The sequence below is a fragment of the Electrophorus electricus genome, chromosome 7 (assembly GCF_013358815.1).
Source record: "Electrophorus electricus isolate fEleEle1 chromosome 7, fEleEle1.pri, whole genome shotgun sequence".
In the NCBI taxonomy this organism is placed as follows: Eukaryota; Metazoa; Chordata; class Actinopteri; order Gymnotiformes; family Gymnotidae; genus Electrophorus; species Electrophorus electricus.
Window position 1 is genome coordinate 13970089 of NC_049541.1, and position 21056 is coordinate 13991144.

Below are 21056 nucleotides of genomic sequence, written 5' to 3' on the forward strand. Positions count from 1 at the left end.
GAGGGCGTCACCCCCACAAGACACGTGGACGGTAGTGCAGAATTATCCTGCCCCTTACCTTCACGTACTGGAAAGCGTTTGGGTTGTTTGTGTGTGGTTTTTTTCTTTTCTTTTTTTTTCCTAGAAAAAAATAACAGTGCAAGCGAAGTACTGCCACTTGCAGACGAGACCTGTGCTTTAAGTGATCGAAATAAAACGGCTCCCGGACTCCGAGCAGCTGTGAGAGGTTGCTACGTGGCTCGCGCCTGTCCTAGAGGAATGTCACGGGAAGCACGGAACATCAAGCGGACGTGCTGTAATCATAACGATATGACACTGCACGTTTAATTCTTCACGTTAAGAAAACCTGGCGCCTCAAGCCGCAGTGTTTTAGGGAGGTTAAAAAAATCAACTTGAAAGTATTATCACCGCGGTGGAGATTTGTGCAAAACGACATATTCCGCTGCCAATATGCCGAGCAATGAAGTAAAGCATAGAAAAGGAAAATCGGGTGTAGCACCGAACGGAGAAACATCCGATGCGCCAAAGCAATGTTGCAGAGACGAAGCCAAGAAAGATGGAGTAAGCCAGCCGGTACAAAATAATTCGGTTGTTGGAAGAAGTTGCGTCCGTTGTTCGCTAACGTTAGATCTCAAGACGGTAGTGAGTTTTTTGTCTTTGAGTACCTGCTTCGTGCTGGCATGGTAAGTTCCCCGCCAGCAATATGCTTTAATGGCAAAACAAGCTGAGGAGCCTACGTGATCTTAAGTTTCTGTATTTCAGGGTGGTTGTTCAACAGAATGCAAGGTTTATCGAGGTTGAAGAAAAATACAGATATTTATACGAAAAGTCATCTGATCTCCTGGTACTAGAAGAAAAGTTAAGTGAAGTTTCCAAAAAGGTTTGTATCAGTTTTCCATAATGTGCTTACACGTGGGTCATATTCACTAGAACAATGGAGCAGTTCACAAGCAAATTTCTAATGCATAATGTATTCTCAATTTTGCACAACACAAAAATGTTGCTGACACTATAAACTACTGCAGACTGCATACTTTAGATTTTGCTTCCAATCCTAATTTTACTTCCAATCCTAATCTAATCCAGGTTTTTTCAGAGTCTTATGAATACAAGAGCAGGGTTAGAATATGTGGCTAGAAGTGACTACCTCAGAGCTGGAGGTAGGCCACCTGGCTTGGACAGAAATGAGCTAATACAAGAAAAAGACTGGACTACCTTTGTTCAGGTCTGAAGTGTCTGACTCAGTTGCTGCATGTTCAGCCTGGGTTTTTGAAGCAAATTGAAGCTAAATAATAAAATTATATGATGTCAAAAATATGCAAGTATATGTAGTCATTTTACAGTACTGTAAAGACTGAGGCTTGGTTGAGATGTGTTTTGGACGCGCAGATCAGTGTGAATGAATATGACAGATGCAGCAGCACCACAACGACAACAGCATGTGTTCTGTTGTGGGTGCAGCTGGATGACTCAGAAGTCCACCTGAAGGGAGCGCTCTCCTTCCGTCACTTCTGCTTACGAGGCTGGAACATGACGTTGTATCCCTCAACAATGATGTCGCAGCGATACAGGAGGACCAGAACATTTCTTCCCACTGGCTCCAGAGCACAAACAAACGCTTCCTGAATGTGACAGAGACATGGCAAGGGAATCTGGCCTCCGTGTCTGATGGCCTTGCAGCACTGAGGTCCGAGTCACGTTCAGTCCATAGGCGCGTGGCCGAGAGCATCAACAAGGCGGAGGGCCACCTGCGTGCCCTCACTGAGCGTCTGGAGGAGCTGGAGGACAGCACCAGGAGGAATTCCCGTGTGCTGGAGCGCACGGAGGAGGACGACACCCGGCGTGTCCAGGAGCAGCTGGACTGGAACACCGGCCAGGTGGTGAGGCTCCGCGAGCAGTTTGCCCTGCTGTCCCGGCACGACGCCGAACTCGAGGAGAAACTGGATGAGACGGTGCCGCGGGCCCAGGAATGCGCCGCCCATCTGCCTGCTGTGGAGGAGGCGGTGAAGTCCATCCTGAGACTGAGCGCCGACCTGAGTGCCGTCCAGGAGAGGATGGAGGAGATCACACTGCAGGTGCTGGGCACAGAGGACAGCATGCTGAAGGCACTCGGCCAGATCCTGGAGCTCAGGCAGGGGCTCGGCGAGTTGCATATGGCTAGTGTGATGAAGGCGAACAGCAAGCTCAGACCCATCGTGGCAGCGGTGGAAGAGCTTGGGCACATGCAGACAGAGCAGGGTCTGCACTCAGTGAGAGAGGGGCCCAGACTTGATGAAGGAAAGGACTTTGAAAAGGATGACATTGCAGATCTAGAAGTTGAATATATTAGGCAATTATATGATGGTGTAGTGGAACAGAATGGTTTTCCAGAGTCTGCACTAGATAATAGTGATGGTCAAAGCATAGAAGCTGAAGAGCACTCTGTGACAAAATGATACATGAATTCCTCTGATTTTATTTAATATACTTATGAACACTGATGATTAACTGCACTAAAGGTATGAACCTTTTGGGTTTTGTTTTGTGTCAGCCATTTTTCATGTTGGAAACCCAAATTCATTACAATGTCTTCATGGGTAAGGGCACCACACCAGGGAACTGGCTTCTTCGAATTTCAAACTGTAACGAAGGCTGAAGGCAGGAGGTAAATGTGAGCTCTGGCCACCGGACCAAAGGGCACACATTTAACCTTTCTAAGTAATGGTCTCCATCACACAAAGTACTTTTTCACTAACTGCTGACCTGCACTGAGCCCCTAACCAGTGCACTCATTCCTAATTTATTTCAAGGGCGCTCCAATGTTGTCGTCTCCATCAACTCGTGGTAGAGCTGTACACTTTGTTTGCTAATCATTACTGGCAATCCTGATGTCGACAAAGGCTGTCATTTATATAAATGCGCCTCTAACAATTCACAGATTTTTTTTTTGATTTTTTTTTTTGAAACATTGCTCATTTCGGTCAATTCTAGACATGCCAGCATGAGTGTAAACAAATGGGGGAAAAAATAATGCAAAACCAGCTTTTAAACATGTCAGCAAGGATTCACCACCGTGCTTTAATTATACTGCAAGACCTACTGCAAATGCAGTGTGTAGCAGTATAATCATGTGATATTTTTGTCCATATTGTACAGCTTTACATCATAGCCTTGGTAAAGAGCACACAGCTGCAGTCTCACTAGAGTAACAAGATTTCATATTCATATAACACTGCAGAACTTCACTGATATGCCGTCTATTATGAATGTAGCAAAGGAGTGCACTGTTCATATCAGTCATTAGGTATAAAGGCTATAACATTGAACATGGTTTTTAATATTTAATTTTGGGTACACAACTAATTTTCATTTGTATTCTCATATATGCAAAAATAAATATGTGCTACATTAGGGTTATGCTGTATACACCAGTATGCTTTTCCCTCTTTTTACAATACTATTTGGGGTTGGCCTCTGGAGTATATTTTTGAAGTTCTCATAATGGGTCAAAGATCAAAATCATTGAGAAACATCCCAGATTGTTTAGAGGGCTTTGTATGCTCTAAAATGGATGCCAGGCTTTTGTTTTCTAAAATAATGCAGCATTAAAACATTGTAAGATCAGTAATGTTCAAACTAGAGCATAAAGAAGGATGGAAATGTATTATCCTGTCGGTCACAGTCCAGTATTCAGTATTTCCAATATACTCCCAGGCGTATAGGCTATTATTAATCAGGTACAGGTGATGTAGCCAAGCAAACCTTGTGAGGCAGGAGACAAGATGTCTTTAGACAATGAGCTACAGTGTTATATGATTTGTATATGTGTAAGTTGTGTGTGGAATTTTTGTTCAAACCGTCATCTTGCGTAAAGGAAACTTCAGTAGGTCTTCATTTTCATTCTGCCTGCTGGTGCTTTTGTTCAGAAAAGTTGAAAAAGCTTTAAAAAATACACAATCCAGTGTTCTTGTAACTTAAATGGCTAAAGTGTTTGAAAGCCATAGTTATAATTACTACATCAAACTTGTATAATACCATATATTAGTTTTTAATGCAGTTTTCCTCAGTCTGTGGCCTTTTATGTATTTTCCCTGCCCTAGTATCACTGTTCCATAAGAGTGCCATAATATTCTGGACATTTTCAGTGAATCGTGCTGCATTGATAGCTATTGATGTGTGGATTCAACCATTCATGGCAGCATGTCTATACCAGTCACCATGATGGAAAGAGAAGATGTTGGCAGACGTTTGATGAGGTTTGCGGAAAACAATAAAAAGGGCTTGCTAGTAGGGTCTTAGTTGAAATGATCAGTATGCTAACACACCATATTAAAGAAAACTTTCACGAGTTAACCCTGTAGTGTTGGAATGGGACAAACCAAATGTATGTGACCGTCTGATTTGAAATCAGTTTTGACTCTTAAAACATGCATTCATGTGAGAGATGAATATCCAAATGGCTGCTGGAATTGACAAAGCTTACTAAGTGAAATGGTCGCTCACTCTGCTCACGTGTCTCCTCCCTGGCTGTAGTGTGAGTATGCCCAGGTGGTGCTGTCGAACCAGGAAGAACACGTGTCCCTGTCCCGCTTGAGCAGCCTGGAGCAGGAGGTGGCCCGGCTGAGGGAGTGGGCATCTGGCGTCACCGAGCGATGGCTGCAGCAGCAGGAGAACCTGGCGAGCCTGACACATGCCGTGGAGCACATTGAGACTCGCACCACTGCCATTTCCAGCGACATGGTAGCAAAGGTGGCCTCAGTTCGGACGGATGTGAGACGCATGGCAGGGCTGGAGGGCGAGGTGGGCAGCCTCCTCGCCCAGGTGGGCACACTGGAGGAGAAGTTGGCTCAGGCCGAGAGGCTCATGGTGAAGCGTGTGGGTGAACTGCTGGCCTCCAGCATCGACCGCGTCTCAGGCCTGAAGAGCTCCACGGAGAAGAACGCCCAGAGCCTGGAGCAGCTGCGGAGGCGTGTGCCAGAGCTTGTTGCCGCCGACAAGAAGCTCTTTGACCACATCCTGGCTCTGGAGAGTGGGCGAGCCAAGCTGGTAAGGACGGTGATGTTCGCGAGTGACCTCAGACCCAAAGTGTTCACCCTCAAACAAGACATTGCCATGCTGGAACCACAGCTGACAGACCTGACCCTGAGGATCGGCCAGCTAGCAGAGGATGTCATGAAAAGGGAGGAAGACATCGCACAGATGAAGGCGAGTTTAGCCAACGTTATGGCACTGCGGGCAACAAGCTGAGGAGGAGCTGATGATGAAACCAACCTTTAGTGATATGCTACTCCAAAATTAACCCACCAAAACCTTCACTCAGACAGATTAGAGCAAGATTTTTTTTATTGCCATAATTTAAATGTTTTTTTAATTTATATTTAAGATGCTGAAGAAGAACTTTGGGAATAAAAAATATTTTTGAAATAATTACCTCTTATAAGGTTTAGCAGAGATGAAAATGCTACATTATTTGCTTAAGTATATCCCACAGTTAATTATGTAATAGAAACATGTTTAAATTATTGTAATCAGACATGAGGGTATATGGATGTGAACATAGCTACAAGGCTTTCCTCCATCAGGTCAAATATCTTATGTGGTTTCCCTTGTTCCAAATCATGACTTCCATTTGCTCTTAGCTGTATAGTATGTTCTCTCTTACAGAAGAAAATGGTTTGGAGCTATGCGATGTATTGGCCCTCAGTAGCCAATCATATATAGTTGTCTTCAAATGAGAGGCAACTTAACTGCCTAGCTGTCTATCCTTACTTTTAAAGACTTTGAAATGTCACACATTTTTCTGTGACATTTTGAAAGCTGTTCACCAATGGTTGGTTAAACTGGTACTTTAAAATTTTATCAGAACTGCAAAAATGATGTGCTCAATTTGATTTTTGGGCAATAATTCCTACTCTGCCAGGATAGTTATTTTATATGGTGTCATCATTTGAAGAATTGAAAATATGAATACAAAAGTTTTATTCTGTTTGTCTTAACACTGTATTAGTAGTTATATGTATAAATAAAGGTTTTGGTTGCATAAGACAATCACAATTTTGTAATGTTTTAAATATTTTATTGGAAAAAACAGCAATCATGACACATTCAAAACATGGGTTGGGTTTGTAGGATGTGTATTAACAAAAACAGGTGAAAAAAACTACAGTGCAAGCAGTGTATTTCTCAAATTCACAAAATCAGTCCACTTGACTCTGCTTTTAACAACAGCTTACCTTATTCCCCTACAAGATGACAATACACAACCCTTTATTCACTGCCCCTCCTCTTCCTCAACTACCTCCTCTGTTACTGCCTCATCCTCAACTTCCTCCTCTGCTGTGGTCTCTTCCTCTGGCTCCTCTTTATGTACCGTGTCCTCACTCTCAACAGCATTCTCATTCTCTGCAATGTACTCAAATTCCTCCTGCGTATGGCTTTCATGCTCCTCTGCTTGCAACACTGGCTTTTCATCTTCCAGAGCAGCCAGCCTGTGCTCGGTTGCTTCCAGCCTGCTGTTAGTGTCCTCCAGAGTGGCAACGTGAGCCTGGAGCTCCCCCATGCTACTCCTCAGACCCTCCAGCTCTTCCTTCAGCACCTGTTTCACCTTCTCAGCTGCCTGACCCTGGGCAGCAAGAACGCTCTCGTGAGAGTCATATTTGTAGAGTAGGGCCTCAAGTCTGCTTGCCTGCTCTGCGGCAGAGGACACCTGGTCTCTCGTGTTGTCCTCTACAGCCTTCAGCCTGACCTCCAGATCGTCTCCTCTCTTCTCGACCTTGGCCAGCTCTCCTCTCAGCTCCATCTGGAAGCTCTGGAAGCTCTCGCTGGCCTGGTGCTGCCCATCCTGAAGGCTCTGGACCCGGTCGGACATGTCCTGCATGCTGAACTTGGCTGCAGACACCTCCTGTCTCAACTGTCCAGCAGTGCTCTGAACCAGAGACCTCACTGCCTCAATCTCTTCAGACAACGATGCCACCTCCTTGTTCCTGGTCTGCAGCTCCATGCCCACTGACACGATCTGCTCCCTGAGCACACCCATGTTGCCCTCTGCCACCTCATTGGCAGTGTGGAGGTCAGCCATCGCTGTGGTAATTGACAGGAGTTCGTGCTTAAGGAGACCAGGTTCGCTGTGCTCCTCCATCTTGGCTCTGAGCTCACTGAGCTGGGCCTGTGCTTCACCCTGCGCCTCAGCAAACTCTGCCACGCTGTCACTTATCGAGCGGCTCAGCTCGGCCAGGCGTTCCTCCAGTGTTCGCTCCAGCGAGGAGAAATCGTGCTCCCGCGCTTCCTTCACTTCACGGATTCCCTCTGAGAGGTCACGAAGGATTTCATTTTGGAGTTTCTGGAGCACTTCTTCGACACGACGTGTCTCCACCTCCCCCTTCCGCAAAGCCCGGTTGGTATCTTCCAGGTCAGCCTGGGCACGGCCCACTGCAGCTTCCAGTCTCTCCACGGAAGAGCTCATAGCATTCACCTGGACAAGGAGGAGGCCATTAAACAGGCTTCATATTCTACACATCACTGAAATAACAGACAGCACCACTGCATGTATACCTGCCCACACTGTAGAGCCAACTGAAACAAGCATACACAAAACAAAGACAGAAAAGTTGTTTGATCAAAAGTTTGTTGAACAGTTTTCTTTTCTAAGATATACTAATGAATTTCTTGTTTATATGTTTGGTAACCCTGTTGACAAATGGTTACATGTGGTAGTGACATATTATGTATTATTGAGGTGCTACTGAACAGCAGTGTCAATGGGTGGAGGTTCAAATCTCTAATCCAGTGTAAACTGGTCTGAGACATTTCCATGGACCAGAATAAATTGGTCAGGGAATGACCATAGCCATATGATAATTTCAGCATGGTTAATTTGTTTACGTAGGTTGCTTTTAACTGAGTTATAAAAAGAAATGTGTGGTTTATTTCTTAACAATATATCTAGGCCTGAACAAAATTTTGAATAAAATGTTCTTTGCTGCCAACATATCAGGGGCCAAAGGGAAGAGTGATGTTTTCTCGTTGTCAGGTTCCTCTGATTAATGTTCATACTTTCATAGCCCAAATAAACGTTATTTAAGTATTCCGACCAGTTAATGGTCTCGAATAAAAAGGGGTATCCTACCTGTTGAAGAGCACGTTCTACTTTCTGGACCACTTCGGCGTTCTTCTGTATCGATTCTTCATTTCGTAACCTGATTTGGTCGACCTCTGATAGTACTTGCTGGAGATAAAAAGATGCGAAACCCACTCCAGCGATTAAACCGAAATAACACAATGCGGTTAGAAACTTACTAAACTTCCCTGATCCGGACCTAGAACTCGAAACTGGTGTGCAGTCCGCCTTACTGATTTTCGGGCTCTTCTTTGCCACGTCATCTTGGTGGTTTGCAAGGTTTTTGTCGTTTGAGTTAGTATTCTTATTCCTGTTTCTCGTAGGCATGTCGTTACCGATTTCTCGCAAATACTGCAATGTTACAGGCTTTGTTAAAACTAGAATAGTCTTTGGATACGGGCAGAGATTCAACGTATCACGGAGCGTGTCGTGTCCGCTGGCGGACTCGTGTCATGGTATGCAAAGAAGGGCCGTCCCATCGCTGTGAGCAGCTTGAAGCTCTAAACCACGGAGAAGCAACGATAGCCCAAATGAAGTCTGAACCAGCACGGTTGATAAATGCACTGTTTCCTAATTCAGCAGACGAAACGTCTACTGTAGGCTGAACCCAGCCACTGGTAAGACATGATGATGATGTGATTTCAGAGTTGACTCTTCCACTAAGTAAGAGTTTAAATGAGGTTTAATTACAGGTTCATTTATAGTCCTATAGAGATGCCTAACAGACGTAAAGTTTATTATATTTTATAAGCACATAGGCTATTCATCTAGTATTTTTAGTCGCAAAAACATAGACTAACCCAAGTATGCTAATTACATTCTTACATTTTTAATCTGGCATAATTTATTGTCTTTTATGTCCATGCTTTTTTTTTTGGACAGCGCAGTGGTCTAACGTCGCGCGCCTCCGTTTCTCCATGCACTAAATTTACGTAATTAGACAAACGGCACAAAATAACTCAGTTATGCTGACGGTCTTCACTGAAATGTCGCTTGATAAAGCCTGCCAACTGATACAATTTCCACTTTTTGTGTGTTTCTCGGTTAAATAGGCTACGTTTCACTCATGCGCACCACCCTTCCGACGTGGCAAATCACAGCGAACCCAAATTGCCGGAGAAAAAATATATATAATATAATATATATAAAGAAAATATATAAAAATAGTCGGTTGGACCGTTTATAGTTTACACGAAGTTTAACAACACATAGGTTTTTTTTTATAGTTAAAATCAATAAGTTGATGGGTTTCTGATTAAAATAAACGTTTATATTACAGAAACACGCGTTTAAAAGGTTATTTGAATGCATAATTGATAGCGCAGGCTACTCCCAAAAGAATCAACATATATCAATAAATGAGTATAATATGTATCATAAATTGTAAAGGTTACAAACATTTTATAGACTGTTTCTATGGTAAGAGATTGTTCAATGAAGCTTCTTGAACCTTCCTGCTCTAGACCCCTTACAAATGCTCGTGTTTTATACAGATTGTTGTGTCTGAACCTCCAATGCATGGTCACGTTTATTTTGAATTGTGTTGACACCTAGCTAACATTTGAAGGGGTCCCTATGGAAAATGGGGGCAAATACAAAACTATAGGCTTTTCCACAGAGATATTGTCCCTAGAGATTTATAACAGCAATATTAGTGTACCGGATTGCTGAAGTTCCACATGACATCTGGCCACTGACAATATTCCTGTGGAACTGATGATATCTGATTAGCTGGAATGTCTCCCCTTGCTTGTCTTTTAGAAAGTCCAATCTGACCTTTAGGACTCTTTACTAAATACCACTGAATTCATATTTGAATATTTCAATCTCTGCCTTGTTATTTCATATGAATTGTTTTTCTTTTTGTTTGCACATTTATGAAACAAACCTAAATGTGAAACATACATTCCAAGTGAACTGTACGTAAATTCTTACATCCAGATAGTCTTACACATAGACATGAAAAGCATATCCATATACATATGAAGTACTTATATGTATATTAATATTTATTATGTATATGTGCATGTTTCCCCATGCATTGCTGAAATATTTAGAAAGGTCTATACAGAGAAAAAAAAGTATAAGTGTATATATATATAATATATATATATATATATATATATATATATATATATATATAGGTGTCTGTACAGAAAAAATAGATAGATAGATAGATAGATAGATAGATAGATAGATAGATAGATAGATAGATAGATAGATAGATAGAACATAACTGGAATGTTCTACTTGTGTGTCATATTTAAAGTGTGAAACTATAGATAGATAGATGTGCCTCAATTTCTTCAAATGACAAAGCCTGTTAAGACCATTTTAATACACATACCACTCACACATAGACACAGATTCTCCATTCTCCGAGCTGTTGAATTTAAATTATTATTAGTATTCGAGTTTTATTTGTTTCTCACTTTTTGTTTGTTGCACAAATACAAACGATGCGCCCTCTAGGGCGGTTTGCGCGCGTTTGTTTCGCAACCCATCCTAAATATAAAGAAGAAGAAGAAGCAGGATTCCCGCTAGTTGCAACTGATGACGCAGAGGGAGTAGAATATGGCGCTGTCCAGAAAGAGTAGTACGAAACAGCATGAGCAAATTATTAATATGTGGTATTTTGACGCAAGCGTTTATTACGCATTAGATTCTTTCCGAAATGAAGATTACTACAGCTTCGTTCAGTTCAGGAATATTATCGAAGGTAAATGGATTGCCGATTGACTAATTTGTACTAGTCCGTTAGCTACATTAGCTAGCTAACTAACCAGGAAGAAGAGCTTTGTTGTTTGGGTAGCTAGCTAAGATAACGTTAGCTATTTTAAATGTTAAGTGTACCCTTAACAAAACATGTCTAGCTAGTTATCTAGCTTTCTAATGAATGCTGGGAACCTTTTATGGTGCTTGGCATTTTGTTGGTTGTCTTTGTAACAAGTTAGCTAAGTTCATACTTATGAACAGCATGTAGGTTACAAACATTAGGGACTTGGCTAAACGAACTAGCTAATGCTATCTACAATTTTGTAGATTTCCACTTCCAGGACTACGGCTTATGTCAAGATGATTATTAAATAATATAGTGCTAGTGGTAACTTAAAGCAGTAAAACACTGGGGGTTGTCAGATGTTCATTATTCGAAATACGCGCTTTAAGTCACCTGCGTTATATTTCAGCGTTGGTGGACAGGCCCATCGATGGACACAGTGAAGTGACGATAAAATTACGTTTCATGCAGTTTCTATCACGGATAAACGATGGGGACAAACTCAGTGAGTTTGTGAAATTGGGATGATATTTCAAGCACATTTTTCTTTTAGTCAAAGGAAATACAGTTGGGTAATTCCTGGTTTATGTTTTGTTTGCAGACAGTATGTTTCAGGAGCCTTTAACACCACTGGAATCAGCTCTAACCATACTAGAACATATTTGTTCAGAAGTGAGTGTTTCTCAAAAAGACATGGCGCAAGTACAGACCTCTATCTGGGAAATGGTGAGTTTGTGTTTCTTCAACATTTGTCCCTAGACCTGTTGTAATTATTGAATATTTGCCTGATTGCAATTATGGAATTTGAGGGCACCCCTATCTGCAGTTTTACATTTTTAATATGTTAACAAATAAGTCACTCTACACACACAAAGCATGGTTGTAAATGTTCTTGTACATTAACTGACATCTCCAACTTCAGTATATTTTATGCTTGTACTGCAATATTTGAACACAAAAGACAATTCAATCATTAAGTGCATTTATTTGCATGATGGTGAAACTGAGGTTTGATGGTCCCTACAGGCCTAGTTGTCACTAGTGTAAAATGGAAGTCGTCTTTTCCCTGTATTACACTGCTGTTTTGAGATTTTATTTTAAAAATTAACATTCTGCTTTACATTGTAGCTTATTACTGTTTGCATCAAGAACAGTCAGGATGAAAAGGGCAAAGAGATGCTAGAGAAATACTTTCCCAAGGAAAAGGATTCAACAGGAAAGGTGCATTGCCTGTGTTCCACTATTAAATTCTTAAAGTATATTCTGGGCAGGCAAAGTGTAACTTAATCACTGTCTACCACAACAGTACCTAATATGACAGTATTTATACAAACTTAAAATGCAAGCATATGCAACCCTGTATTGAAATTTAAATATTGTCAGTCCATTTGTTTGTGTTTTAATAAATAAAGGTTCTAACAAGTCTTGCTTTTGTTGGTTATTGATAAGCACATATATCATAGTAGTTCAGTCTCAGCGATTAATTATGCCAGTTTATAACTTAATTTTAAAAAGGGTGTCCCCATGGCACCATAGAAAATGTGTGTTTAACCTACCCCCTGCTTGGCCTGTACTTGTGCTTAATATATTTGTGTTTTAAGTACACATGGTGGTTGAAATTTGATGCTAGATGGTGTGCTATTGTTTCAGCTAGTTACAGTTAGTCTGGAGTATATCTCAAGTTTGTGAATAAACTTTCAGTGGCCAGACTTCATACAAACAGTTGCCTGCCTTATGCATTTTGTTTGCCTGTTCAGTGAGCTGCAATTTCATCCTTCATATAATGGATAATTTTTCTAATATGGACTTGTTTTCTTCCTGTTCTCTAGAGAAAGCTGTTTATGGATCTTCTTCAACAGAGCTGCAGGACACGGGGTTTACTGAGCTTGGTGCCTCCACTGAGATCATACAATGATTTCAAACAGGAAATGATGGACTTTATCGATAAAATCTACCGTCTTCCAGAGCCTTTTCTGGTCAAGGTCTGGCTTTCTCTTGATGGGTATTGTAAAAGGGGGAAATGTATGACATGTTAAACAAAGCACAACTCTTCCACTGCATCATCGCCTTTACCAAGAATAACTGCACATTCATTTACAGTAGCAAGTTTCATGCCATATTATGTGAGTTTCAGTGTCAATGCCGGCTAATGGGACCCCTAAATATCCAGCATGACTGATTTGGCTGTGTTTGTTAAAGATGGTGAGGCTCTCAAAACAAGGGCGGCATATTGGTGAGGAGATTGTCAGAAAGCCTCAGGCCAATAGGACTTCAGAAGGGCACTCGTCTGTACAGGACCAAACCATCCGAGACCCGGGACGGTCGGGTACACAGACACCTGTAGAACACGCTTGTCTGAGTTCAGGACAGAACATGCCAGCCAAAAATCGGTACTGTCAGTTCACACCATCTGTTAGTGATGATTGCTATTTACAAGTCAAATTATGGCTGTTATTAGTATTAACCAAAATTGCTGTATGTTAATGATTTTTTTTTTTTTTTTTAAATCATTAACACTAAGGGTGTGTTTATACTTGTAGTTTGGTTCCCTTGGTCTGGACCAAATGAGAAAATGATACATTGTTACATTTAATCTTGGATTGCTTGGTTCGATTGTAAATTTGTTTTTGCGAATACTAAAGTATTTTTTTTTAAATAGTGAGGTATGATACTCTTGGTACACTTTTCGGGGTTGTCTACACCTGTTGGCATTTTTACCATCTGGTAACATAGAAAGAGGTGGTAAAATAGATTGAGGAGTGAAAATGGTCAAGTTCCTTCACTACTCATACCAAAGAAGGTACGCTGCAAAAAGATGACTGTTTCCGATGCCTGTACTGAACTGTAATGTGGAAACTTCCTTCTCTCTCTCTTTCAATGCAATTTGTTTTGCCACGGCGTGTTTAGTGTGGCGTCTTCTGACATGTATTGTGTTCATACTTGAAACAAACTGCACCAGAATTAATTTGGACATGGACCAAGACCCACCTGTTCTGGGAGTCTCGGTCCGCTTATTTGGTGCACACCAGAGTTCAAAAGGAAGTGTTCACACTTTCTCTAACAAAATGCACTAACAGAGCAGTAGCACCAGGATTGGTTTTAATCGAACCAAAGCTACCAAGTCAGAACACACCCTAAGACTAAGCTGTCTTGAAATGTGGTGTATTAAGCTGTTTAGAAATTTTAATAAATTACAGGCTAATGTCAGTATATACTCATTGGCACTGTTATTAGCAGGGCCTATGGGTAGCTAACTACCCGTTTCTGCAAGCGCAAGTACACAGACTTATTGCTATGATAGTATTGCTGTTATTGGCAGGAGACAGTGTAATGCCATCTCACTCACTCAGAGAGCAATGATGGGGTGATCACTTTTCTGTTCCACCTCTCATTTTCAGATGGTTGAGTTGAAATTAGCAGTTGCTTACTGTTGCAGGCGTCTTCCATCACAGCTTTAACCATCACCTGATTTTGTTTAGGCCTTAATTATATTTGAGCTGTGATCATTGATTTCTTGCATCACTCTTTTCCCTGGCAGGCCCATTGTATCCTCCAATTATCTGGTCACATTCCAGATGAGCCAGCTGGAGGCCATCTATCCAGTGCTTGCCAAGCAGCAGTCTGTCTCAGTTCCTTTCTCTCAGCTGGTAGAGGAGGTGGAGAGGGAGGCGCAGCAGGAGAGCGAGGTAGAGCCCCACCTGGCGGAGCTTCATCTCTGGCTCTCGGAGACACCAGGGGGACAGGGTTCAGATGCAGAGCAGCAGAGAGCAAATGTGGGCGAGCAGCAGGTGCCTGATGCAGGCGTTGAGCCCCAACCAGAATGTGCTGAGCAGGCTGTCAGCAAACCGTCGTGCACTGCCTGGCAGGCCAAAGAGTCCGTCCAGAAAAACCACATTACTGACCAACCAGTGGAGCAGGAGCAGAGGAGCCAGTCAGCCGTCACTGTAGTAAGCGATAGTTTCTTGGAGACCCCTCTGTCTCACACTGGCTCCATTTTTGGGGACGTGAACGCTGCCACAACAGAAAGCAAACGTGCCCATCCGCCTGCTATTTTGTTGGAAGAGGGCGACAAAGAGCCAGGTGAGGCTGCTTCGGCCATCACGGTGGCTCAGCTGGTGATGGAGGAGGACAGTCAGCTCAGTGGATTCGAAGACGGTGCTGGGGAGCTGGTGGGACCCAACAAAGAGGATCCCCTCAGCTCATTGCCCACCTGCTCCACGCCACCTGTTAGGAAACATCGTAGGCCGGTCACCAACAGGTATTACATTTTCACATATTGCTAAAGATGAGGATGTGGAACTTTTTACTCAAGCTGTTCATGTTGTGTAACTGGACCTCAGCCTATTACAGCCTATTGTCAAAAGGATAACATTATCCATCAACTCAGAATGAACGAGTAGGTCTTGCATGAATGAGGCCCCTCATCTTTCACCCTTGTTTTGTATTCTGTCCCTGTAGTACTTGGGTACCTAAGTCCATATACTAATTTTAATTCATCTTGAGCACTCTAAAAGGACAAGTGCTGGTTTCCACAGGAAGAGCCTCCCCAGCGAGCCCGAACCTGCGTCCCCCCAGCAGCCCAGCGAGCCCCAGAACTGCTCCACCCCCAGCAGGTTGGGCTCCCCCAGCATATCTACACCTAACTGTACACCTGAAGAGGAGCCCCGCAGACGGACAGAGAAGAGGTGAGAACTTGGGGCCTGCTGTTATTATTTCAGCTCTCGGGTCTTCATTTGCACCCCATTAGTGTGTCCAAAATCCATTTGGGCCGCAGTTTTTCTAACCTCTGCGTGTTTGAAACCGTCAGCTGTCTGAGTTTTGGTGTGATTGGTAACTGGATGTGACCGCCAGGCGACACGGGGAGACCATGGACGGAAGTGGAGGCGGAAGGGAAAGTGGAGGCAGCACGGCAATGGACTCTCCTCCATCAGGCAGACAGAATGCCCCCACCCGTAAACGGTCTGCGCCTGCCTCACCCCTGCTCCACACCCCCAGGGCCATCCTAGTGTTTGACTCCTGGCCCACCATGTTTGATTTTGTTTGGTGGTGCATTTGGGAAGACAGGCCCTTGGCAGTAATGCTAAGATTGATAGAGTTTGTAAATAATATTCATTTTAATGTTCATCAATCCAAAAAAAAACCAATCAATTTCAAAGTGAGCAACTGTAACAGCATAATGATACCGGCAACAGTTTATAAGCACAAATCAAAAAAGGATGAACACTGACGTGTTTTTCTTCTACCAGACACCTGGGTGTGGCTGGCATCACTCTAAACAGGCAGGGACATCATCCTAATTACCCTGCCCTCCCAAGTGAACAGCAGCCAATAATGAATACCATTGGGTTTCTCTGACAATCAGCCTCAGGCCTCAGCAATAGCACGCTACCTTGGCCAATTTTATATTTACAGAAATTCCAGATATAAATCTAAATGGGTGTGCATGTGTAAATTTAATATTAGTCCTGTCTAATGGGTGATTTTGTCCCTGTAGGAACAGGTGGATGGAAGTGTCTGGGGTTCAGGAAGAGTGGAGTGATGAGGAATCCCTGTTTGCGACCTCTAATAGATCTAGCAAGGGTACAAATTCTCTGTCTTGACTAGGAAATAGTCATTTTAATATGGAGCAGGCATTGTTTTAAAATATCTTTGAAGCATCCAGTGAGTCTGTAGGACAGTTTTCTTCTGATTTTACTGAATTTGTCCAGAAATGCTAATCCCTTCCTTGATGCATCAATCACAGACCTTTTATTATGGTGGCAGATGTGACTAATGGGGCATTATAATACAACATAACTCCTGTTTCTTACTGTCAACAAAGTTTATGTATATTTTCTATTTTGCTGAAATTGACCACAATAAGAAACAAAACAAAACCCTACTTTTTTTTTTTTTTTTTTAAAGTAGTTCAAGGATCATCAAGCAGTGATGGCCAAAGTAGAAGAAAGGTGAGTTTTATCATTTCTTCTTAATACATGCTGTGTCCAAGTCTGAATGAATGATGGCTCACTGTTATTGTAGATGTGGACTGAGGAAGAATCCAGCTGGGTAAAGCAAGGAGTGGATCGTTATGGTGAAGGTCGATGGGAGAAGATCAAGAGGGCGTTCCCTTTCAAAGGCCGTACAGCAGTAAATATCAAAGATCGCTGGCGCACTATGAAAAAAAACTAAATAAATTGTAAACAAAGACTTCAGAAGTTCTGTATTGTATTACAGAAAGACCAGCCTAGTGGCACACCATGGACAGGTGAAAGACAAATTTCTACAAATGTCAAAATCAGTAGACTTGAATGAAGAGTTCATAATTATTTCGTCTAAGAGATATTAAAGGAGTTGGATACTTAACTGTGCCTGAGCTTATTTCATTTACAACCGAGAGCCTGTTGCTACTGCTTAAGCCAAAATGTGAATGATTAAAATTCAAGTTGCACATACAATCCTTATTCTGATATATAGTGACTCAAATATGAGAATTAGTAGTTTTTAACCCACAATGGACCAGTTTCACTTAAAATAATTCTGATGACGACTACACCGCTACTACAGAAACCTGTAGGCATTTAGCCATCATAATCCACTTCCTTACTGAAAAAACAAACAAAAAAAAAAACAGGTGTCTTTTTAGTATCCAAAAAAACCCCCCAAAAAACCCATAAAATAGTTCACAATGGACTAATTGTGTTGCTGCAGACGCTCCTGAATTCCAGTCATGTTCAGGTGCGTCAGCATTCGCACGCCTTTTTTTCAGCTGTGTACGTTGGGCTGTTAATAGGCCTGGAGTTGGAGCGCAGTAAGAGGTGTGGAGGGTCGATCTGAGACTCGTCCTCTCTCACTGCCATTCCGTTCTGAGCCAGGAGTTCGCGTGCAATCAGCTCAAAGGCCTCGTCCACGTTCTGCGCCTCCTTCGCGGACGTTTCCATCGCTACCAGAATTCCTTTCTCCTTTGCCAATGTGCAAGCCTCCGCAAACTGAACCTGCCTTTCAGACTCCAGGTCACATTTGTTACCTGCAGAAGAGATTTGGACATTGAAGTAAGGAAGCAGCATGCCCACAAATACAACTTCTGTTTGTTTAATAAGACATTAGGCCTATAATGATATTGGCTACTCCAAGACTGCCAATCCATTTTAAGACACCGATCGTTAACAATAAACCTGTTGGTTGGACGCTCTGCTTGGACTTAGCCTGGGTAAAGCAGCAGGAGCAAACACAGGAGCATGAGCTTTTGGTCCTGAGCTCACAGCTGTTTTACATGGACTGCTGTGTTTGCTGTAATTACCTATGAGGGTGAGGAGTACATTGGCAGCTCCATACTTCTCCACTTCGTGGATCCAGTGTGGTATGGAGTCAAAAGTGGCCTTGCGGGTGATGTCGTAAGCGATCATGGCTCCGTGTGCGCTGCGGTAGTAGCTCTGGGTGATGGTACGGAATCGCTCCTGCCCTGCTGTGTCCCACACCTGTATCTGTGGCAAAGCACACGGGGTTATGCCCTCAAAACTTGAGAGCTCACATCTGCAGGCATAGACAAGGCCTAAGCACTCCCGAGATGGTAGGTATGAGAGAATAAATGAACTGATATAGTGTAAAATACATTGACCTACTTTTAACTGGATAGTTAACTATCACACAAATCTTACTGTAAGAGCAGCATCTTTAAGATTAGTTAAAAAAAATATTTTGGAAATGTTCAATGAGTTGTTTGACATCTGAAAGATCTAAACATGGAGAGTCATTGTGAAGAGGCTTGATAAGGTATATCTGAATAGCTGCTACAATCAGTCTTGGGTCCCACTGAGATCTGCTTACCCTCCTAAGATCTGTGCTCATTAAAATGGTTGCAGTGCCCTAGCAACCTAACACCTGGTATCTGCACAGTCCACAGTCTCCATTCTAAGTGATTCTTTTATTCTCTTTGCTTAAACATCTCTATTTTTGTACATGAAGGTAAAATGGAAAAAAGTTATTTTGTATTAGATTTTACTTATTTTCATCTACACCATATCCACTGAAATTATGAGGCTAAAATTATAAGCAATGTATACCTGCCCTTTGGGTTATTTTTCCTGTTTGGAATAAGCTCTCACTAGACATTGGGTCTCAGCTGTTGAACAAAATAGCTGGAATAACAATGCATGTTAAAATATCCTTTGAGTATTTCTGGATTGTACATTATAAAGCAGAAAAGTCTTACATTTACAATAAAACTAATTTGCTTTTAATTAAAGTGGGGGAAGTTAAGTAAACAAGGATATATGACTTGCTAATAATAGCAAACTTTAGGGCTTAATCAGAATATGACCTTTTGTGATCCTTAAAGGACCTAACCAGGAAGATTCTATTAGCATGTAGATTATTTCTATGGCTGTAATGAGAAATAATGAGAGGTATAATAATGTAATGTAATGAGAGGTCACTAAATAAAAACTTTTTAGATGCAGAGTATGGCCAAATATTTTCAGACAGGCTTTAGAGAGAAGATTCAGATTCAAAATCCCTGATTTGTGATATTTAAAAAGATTTTTTTTTAATTAGTACATTGAGTATTAAAATTTTATAGCATTAAAAGTTTAGTTCATTCATTTTTATAAGGAGTGTTAAGGGCTCACTCTGCTCAGCAGGAAACAAGTTTGTCCATTTATGCATCAAGGAAGAAACCTGTCACGTTGTGTAACCTGAGAAACCAGACCCAACAGACAAAAGTAAAAAGACTCTCTAGCATTACTCTACAAGGACTAGAGATGTTTGACAAAGAAGCAAGCTCACTGATTTCAGAGTGCTTTTATCCATATATTGACACAGTGGAGCAACAGTGTTATGAGTTATTACAGGATAACCAAAAATGATATTTCTGCCAGAGGACAGAGCATACCAAAGATTCCGTTCTTCCAGTCCCTGAGGTTCAACAGGTTCTTGAACAACAGGGTAAAGCAGGTGAAATAAGTTAGCCATTATATAATGTAAATTATTCACTGCCTACTTAAGGGTCTATTACCTGATTTATAATAACCCATAATTCTACCTATGAGATATTGATAGGGGCTACCTTAAAAGTGATCAACTAAGGTATCTTAAGATTAGTAGTGGGGTGCAATGTCGGATGTGTTTTCAAGTAAACCTGTGGAGCAAGTCCTGCATAGCGATTGCTGGTCTGACTAGTTTATTATCAAAGGTCTCTCAATGACTGAGTTAGCTAAAGATGCACTTAAACGCTGATAAAGATCTGAGAACACATAAGTTCCGTGAATGAAATAGTGACTTTAACAATTACTCACATCAAAATATTCTCATATTCATTATATCTGTATAGAGAAATTATAAATCAAGATTAAACTGACCTTTACTCTTTTGCCCTCAATATTAAGCGTCCGAACAGTGAAGTCCACTCCAATAGTGTTCTGTTGCCTTTCTGAGAACATTCTAGTCTTAAAGCGCTGAACCACACAAGTTTTGCCAACATTACTATCCCCAATTAGAATAATCTTGAACAAGAAGTCAAAGCAGTCATCCTGTTCTAATCCAGCTGCCTGCATGGTCTGTTGTCTATGTTTCCTCTTGGGTCAGTGGAGTAAAGTTACCTTTTAAGGTAACAGCTGGCAGTAATTCAGCATTACAAAAAAAAAAATTTTTTTTAATCCCTTATTCAGTCTTATGTCCGGCCCTGGTGTTGTAATAGTAGTTGAGAGTGTTGGTCTCTCCGTGATTCATCCTCTAAAACTTGCCTTGTCTGTGGCACTCTTCCCTCTAGCCTCCGAAACAGGTGAACACAACAAAGCAGCCCAACTGAAAAGCCATGTTCTCTCTCAACACACTCTCAAGTGTTCCCCCTACTCATCTCCCGTGGCAACAGGGGGAGGTGAGTAGACAGAAGTCCTTATAGAGAATATAAAAACAGTTTCTGATCTCTCCCCTCTCTCACCTTTATTTCCTGCACCATTAGTCTTAGCAGACTTGTGTTCTCTGGTCAAATCTCTTCCTCTATTTCACTCCACCCGTTTTCAACCATTCACACTTTTTATCTGATCATGTTCCCGCCTGGCCTACTCAAGCAGAAAGAACCACACCCATAAGGCTACCTGTTCAGTTGCACTTAGGGTATTGTAGTCTAATGCCACACACTACACAGGCTGTCTGTCTCAACAAAAGGTTGAGGAGTTTTGGTTACAGTATGGTTTTGAATGCTTA

At 41.9% G+C, this 21056-nt stretch overlaps 5 protein-coding genes across 8 annotated transcripts; 3 read left to right on the plus strand and 2 right to left on the minus strand.

The window, feature by feature from the left end:
* Positions 1 to 44: 44 nt before the first annotated feature.
* Positions 45 to 4506, plus strand: LOC113573561 (inhibitor of nuclear factor kappa-B kinase-interacting protein). Its single transcript, XM_027003898.2, is given in 4 exon segments — positions 45 to 683; positions 763 to 880; positions 1462 to 1500; positions 1503 to 4506. Coding segments are annotated over 4 exon segments (1323 nt in total). The 5' UTR covers positions 45 to 450; the 3' UTR covers positions 2436 to 4506.
* On the plus strand, positions 4180 to 5226 carry ikbip (IKBKB interacting protein). Its single transcript, XM_035528143.1, has 2 exons — positions 4180 to 4215; positions 4513 to 5226. The coding sequence occupies exons 1-2, from the start codon at positions 4180 to 4182 to the stop codon at positions 5224 to 5226; spliced, it is 750 nt and encodes a 249-aa protein (XP_035384036.1).
* Positions 5227 to 6039: 813 nt separating this feature from the next.
* ckap4 (cytoskeleton associated protein 4) lies at positions 6040 to 8706 on the minus strand. The gene is made up of 2 exons (XM_027003897.2): positions 8105 to 8706; positions 6040 to 7450 (listed from the first exon to the last, which is right to left on the minus strand). Exons 1-2 carry the CDS (start codon positions 8420 to 8422, stop codon positions 6251 to 6253), a joined length of 1518 nt encoding a protein of 505 aa, XP_026859698.2. The 5' UTR covers positions 8423 to 8706; the 3' UTR covers positions 6040 to 6250.
* A 1945-nt stretch (positions 8707 to 10651) lies between these two features.
* On the plus strand, positions 10652 to 17219 carry terfa (telomeric repeat binding factor a). Of its 4 annotated transcripts, none has more exons than XM_027003909.2 (13): positions 10652 to 10814; positions 11284 to 11379; positions 11476 to 11600; positions 12003 to 12095; positions 12704 to 12856; positions 13074 to 13264; positions 14413 to 15132; positions 15410 to 15559; positions 15726 to 15833; positions 16369 to 16454; positions 16779 to 16822; positions 16896 to 17003; positions 17091 to 17219. In XM_027003909.2, exons 1-13 carry the CDS (start codon positions 10670 to 10672, stop codon positions 17166 to 17168), a joined length of 2097 nt encoding a protein of 698 aa, XP_026859710.2. In that variant the 5' UTR covers positions 10652 to 10669; the 3' UTR covers positions 17169 to 17219. The 4 variants fall into 4 exon arrangements, with proteins under 4 accessions (XP_026859710.2, XP_026859711.2, XP_026859713.2 ...); XM_027003910.2 differs by having other exon boundaries at positions 16782 to 16822; XM_027003912.2 differs by having other exon boundaries at positions 16375 to 16454.
* A 377-nt stretch (positions 17220 to 17596) lies between these two features.
* On the minus strand, positions 17597 to 20404 carry LOC113573565 (ras-related protein Rab-19). The gene is made up of 3 exons (XM_027003905.2): positions 20210 to 20404; positions 18154 to 18337; positions 17597 to 17880 (listed from the first exon to the last, which is right to left on the minus strand). Exons 1-3 carry the CDS (start codon positions 20402 to 20404, stop codon positions 17597 to 17599), a joined length of 663 nt encoding a protein of 220 aa, XP_026859706.1.
* Between the last annotated feature and the right edge of the window lie 652 nt (positions 20405 to 21056).